Source organism: Poecilia formosa, unplaced genomic scaffold (assembly GCF_000485575.1).
Source record: "Poecilia formosa unplaced genomic scaffold, Poecilia_formosa-5.1.2 Scaffold28, whole genome shotgun sequence".
NCBI lineage: Eukaryota > Metazoa > Chordata > Actinopteri > Cyprinodontiformes > Poeciliidae > Poecilia > Poecilia formosa.
In genome coordinates, this window is record NW_006799967.1 from 777,831 (window position 1) to 783,253 (window position 5,423).

Consider the following 5,423-nt stretch of genomic DNA (forward strand, 5'->3'; position numbering starts at 1 on the left):
ACACACACACACACACACACACACACAAATACCTCCCTCAGAAGTCATTGTTATCTCTACGACAGAGCTTCAAAGAATGTGCCGACCTGGACAATCTAAAGTTTGCACCAAGGACCCCACTGACCCCATGACACCTGGTGTCCCCAAAGAGGACAGGGAAAGCTCAAAGTCCAAACACTTAGCAGCACAGCAGTTTGTTGCATTTAAGAGCAGACTGCGTCTAATCCAGAACTGGTTACTTATTGGTACGACGACGTATCAGGACGAAGCCCGATGAGGTCAGACTGTTTGGCAGTAAGCTATTCCCACTTATCTCCAGAACTCAGGTGGGTTTAGGGAATGACTTGCCTCTGTCGGTATGTGTTATGTCGTTCATCCTCTGAACAGGTGGCACTCCCTTAGTGAGTCAGTGCACCTTTGATATCACCAGGAATGATTCACCTCAACAACAGCAACAACAACAGGTTTCTTCAGAGTCACGAACACCTCTGACCACGGCTGCTAGGACACAAAGGGAGCTGGAGCACCTGGTAGTCTGGGAGTGGGCGGGTTGCCCCTGCATTGCATCACCCGGTTCCCGAGTAACTCCTCTTAGCCGCGAGCGTGATTCCAGCTATTCTCATGGACACATGCTGCAGCGGAGCAGCATTATGAGCAGTAGAGCCGCCCGTTTTCTTTCTCTCTCTCTTTTTTTTTTGGCCTGCGGCTCTACAGCTTGGCCTCTGCGTGTCCCAGATGTCTGTCTGCGTCGTCCCCAGTGACTGAGGGGACCATTTCCTGTGTGAACCAACACCCAAACGCAGAAAGCAATCGCAGATAACAATCTCATATACATTTGCATGGGCATGACAATTCTAAGAAGTAAATTGATGCCACTAATATCAGCCTATCTGTGTACTCAGGACGGGAAGTTTACTGGACGGCCAAGCACGTACACTCTGGTAATTTGGACGGGGGGTGGGAGTGAGAGAGTGGTGGAGGAGGGGGTTGGGGTTGGGTGGAAGTTTCCTCACAGTCCCTTAGCAACAAGGTCTGCTGCTGGCAAGGCCTCCAGAATGTGCTGTGGTTTACAGCAGAGATAAACATTGACTTTGCCACCCTGAGAAGTAAATCTGATTTCAGTAATGGAACACTGCATGACTTTAAACATGAATCGGACAACAGAGGAAGCGAATAACAGAGTTACAGTCTCATCGGCGGACGGGATTCTTTAAAGCGCATTGAAACGGAAGGAATCTGCGATTAAAAAGCGGCTTTAATGAAAACAATTGTTGCCCTTATCAACCACGCAGCAAGGCCGGCCAAGGCGTAGCTGCCCCCATCTATCTTTGAGACTCCCATCTTTCTTTCATAAGAGACAAACATTTGTTTCTTAAGCAGAGGTGTCTTTTTCTGCACCGAATCAATGTCAAATTCACATTATGCCCATTAAGACCTCACGGCGAACTTGCAGAGCTTAAAAAAAAAATAAAAAATGTCAGGCTTCAGTGGAAAAACCAACAGAAATGAAAGGCTGGCTCTGTGTAAGGTCTGAGAGGGATAAACCTTCCTGGAAAAACTGCTGAGAGGCTTTCTGTCTTTTAATTGACAAACTGGCAGGGTGAATTTTGGGCTTTTTGTGTGACTGTGGGGTGAGACAGGGAGAGGGATAAACTGATCACAACCCCAGTCATACTCATAAAAAAATATGCTTCTCGCCCTCTGCACACAACCTGAGTTAAAGCTTAAATGAATCCAGGAGAGCGCCACAGTCAGCCATTTATTAAGAGAAGTTATTAGAGGACCCTAAGGTCAGAGCAGTTAGAGGACCCAGGTCAGCAGGGAATCTCACAATAGAGACCTATAAATATCAAACCAGGTTTATTTTTAGCACACTTCAACAACGAGGCAGTTCAAAGTGCTTCACGCCATAAAATCAATGAAGTCACCCATTACAAAACAAGCAATACGCATTGCATCTTACGAAATGCCATCTTCAAAATCGTCAAGCAAATACACGTTCCAGTTATTATGAAACAAAGGCAACTCTGAACAGGTCGATTTAAAGGAACTCAGTGTTTCAGCAGTTCTGCAGGTTTCTGGAAGTTTGTTCCAGATCTGTGGGGTATAGAAGCTGATTGCCTCTTCTCCATGTTTGGTTCTGGTTCTGGAGATGCGGAGCAGAACCAGAAGACCAGAGAGTTCTGGATGGTTGATACAACCACAGTATTGTGGTGCTAAGTCGTTCTGTGATTTATAAACTAGCAACAGTATTTAAAGTCTATTTTCTGAGCTGATGTGCTCCATCTTCCTGGTTTTAGCTAGACGGTGAGCAGTAGTTCACTAAACCAAAATACAATTAAGAGTGAGGCTAACTTCATTCAGCTTTAAAAATAGACTTAAAACTGTCTTAAATTCAAAACCTGAACTAGAACTGGCAAGTATATTAACTGCCATCATACAAAAAGGATAAATTCACATAAAGTCACATTTCATGTCCAATGCAAATGCAAATAAATCTCAGAAATTAAAAGCTACTTTTTGATGATCCTTGTTAATCGATTATTCTTAACCCATCCTGCCACACTCTACTGTATACTCTCTATTGTACGTCAAACACTGCAGCTTTTTATTTAGCAAATATGTTTAACTGCTGAATACGCAATAATTTATCAAACTAAATGCCTGCAAGTTCAAACTTTTTAAAAACAAGCACTTGCTGGTGGCTTAAAGGGATGGTTAAACATTCTCAAAGTTTGGTTAAAAGTAGTTTATACCTTAATTTGTAATAGGTAATATTTTGCATTATTATTTCGTATAAATTCAGATTAGGTTGTCGCTGGGGTAATATATAATAACTTTTATACTGGACACTTATTTACAGAAAGTTACATGATTGATTATTGGGAAATGTGTGTAGAAAGTGAGGTTACCACCAATGATCTGACACTATGATACACATACTTAGATTAAGTGTTTTGACTCAAAATAACTGCCTGATATAATGTAAAACAGTATAAAAACTTTATAAAGCTTATATTTATGTTCAGCTATACATGTTTTATTTACTTTTTATGTCTAAAAATTTTATATCGGACATTTAGTCTGTCTGGATTTAGTTTTTTAATGTTCCAATCTCAGTATGTGTTTACACAGGAAGATCATTGGTGGCGCACCGCCTCCACTCCTTGGGAAAATAATCATTAGCTTCTTTACAAATAATGGCCCAGTGCAAACAAGTCAATGGTAAATGTTTATAAAAGAGCATTCACATAAATCACTACGGTCTTTTTTGAAAGACTAGTTATTTTTAAGATAAGACATTAAAAAAAGAGCTACAGTTTTGCTGTCACAACACATTAATTATCGACTTGGAGAATTATCAACAGGTAGGATGTTTAATTTTTTTTGTTTTTTTTATTCTAAACTGAACATTTACACTCAAGTCAAACAGAGCTTTTTGGACCCCATGCAGTCTAGGACAGGCTCTGCTCAGGGCCATCATATGGGGCATGTCTGTACAATCTGACCACATGATCTCCAACACAGATGGTAGGTTGCAATGTTGGACTGAGGGAGGGTGAATGATGCAGCACATGTATTGTCCAGAGGAATGGAGCCAGAAGCAAGAGGCAGGGAGAGGAAAATGATTAAATATCTACAGAAATAAACACGTTAATCCACAGCAACAACAAACACAGTGTTGCTTCCTGTGTACGAGCTCTTGTGGGACAATGAAGGGGCTTGTTTTATCTCCTCACAAATTCACAGGCCTGGATGTGATTTCAGCTTCCGAAAGAGTCTTTTTTTTTTTTAACACCACTGTGATTTTTTTAAATTTTTTTACCGAAGCTAGATTTGGTATAACTCACTTTTCAGAGACATGAGTTACTAAAACATTATACGGACTCTAGGTTTTAAAACAAATGCTAAACTTGCGTCAGTGTGGTAAGGGGAAAAAAAAAGGAAACACCCAATGAAGACGCATGTGAAAGTTTTAAATTCAACATATCACAGAAGGTTACGGTCGCGTCTACTTACAAAAAGTTTTCCGACCACCGGACCGAAGTTCATCTTGGGAACTTCGAGATGAGCGTCAATCCCAAAGCAGTTCGCGTTCCGAAGCACCAGTCTGAAAACGTCTAAAAAAACACACTTAAAGTGAAAAAACAAACACGGACACGCGAGTCCAACTTAAAATCTATCCGTCATCCGGTTTCTTTCATAGGTTCACTGAGTTAGAGACTGAACTTTCCAGCGTTTTTTCCTGAGCAGGGAGACACACGGTCTGAGAGCGAATGTGATTTTTTTTCTGTGCCTCGAGAACAGCTGTTGACGTCACTCGCGAAACAGCCAATCAGAATGCCGTCTCATCCCTGGGATAATAATTAAGCAGGTAATTGTTCAGGTTCTTAATGCTAAACACGTTCCACTGGTAGTTAATCCCTTTGCTGTCTCAGACATGCAAACTGGACTTATTTAACGATTTCTTAATCTTCACCAGCAACCTTGAAGAACATTTTTTGTTTTGTTTTGTTTTGTTTTGTTTTGTTTTGTTTTGTTTTGTTTTGTTTTTTTTTTAACCTTCAAACCCCAGACCAAACAATGGGGTTATTATGCAAGTCAGTTGCTTCTTGACACTCGCCTCTGCAAATACGTCTAGGTAGAAGAACAACAGGTGTAAAAGCAAACGTCCCGAGGTTTTATAACAGGCGGCTATAACATAACAGTGCCTTGCAAAAGTATTGGCATCCCTTGAACGTCTTTACATTTTCTACAAACTAACCACATTATATTTATTTGAGACTGTGTGTGGTTGGCCAACAAACCAAACATATAGCTGTAAAGTGAGTAAAATTATGTGCTTTTTATAGTTATCTACAGAGTGTACTTAATATGTTATAATGTATTGACTAACAGTTGCTGCATTAACTTTATCTTCACATACTTTAGTACTTTGATGACATGTTAGCCCTGTAGAGGACACAGGAAACACTGAGAAGCAGGCGTTCTGGTCATGTTCCATGTTTGCTGGATAACTAACAATGCAAAACACTCTATGGACACTATGGTGAAAAGTGGTGGCAGCATCATGCTGTGGGGATGATTTTATTCCACGGGGTCAGGGACGCCGGTCAGAGTTTGAACTATTTAGAAAACAATCTGACTCAAACAGCAGACAGACATACCTCAAAAAGACATGCTACAAAAATCTATTACAAAGTAACACATGCAAATTCTTGGCACACTTTTCAGATTTTGAAGCGTAACAAAAGGAAAATCTTGTATAATTTTTCCTTCCACACCATTTTATCCCATAAAGAAACTATTTCTGTCTCATCTCCCTAAATGAAAACCTCCCAAGAGTTTTGTTCTTTCAAATCTCCCCTCATGGGACTTAGAAAGTATCTGTGGTTACATATGTTTTAGATCAGAAATGTCCA

The 5,423-nt window shown here is 40.5% G+C and overlaps 1 protein-coding gene across 1 annotated transcript in view; it reads right to left on the reverse strand.

The window, feature by feature from the left end:
- tnfrsfa (tumor necrosis factor receptor superfamily, member a) overlaps window positions 1-4,397 on the reverse strand; it is a 29,800-nt gene extending 25,403 nt beyond the window's left edge. Inside the window, exon 1 of the mRNA XM_007548812.2 lies at window positions 4,021-4,397. Within this exon, the coding sequence (XP_007548874.1) occupies window positions 4,021-4,053 (33 nt within the window). The 5' untranslated portion in view covers window positions 4,054-4,397. The remainder of the gene's footprint in view (window positions 1-4,020) is intronic.
- Window positions 4,398-5,423: the final 1,026 nt, after the last annotated feature.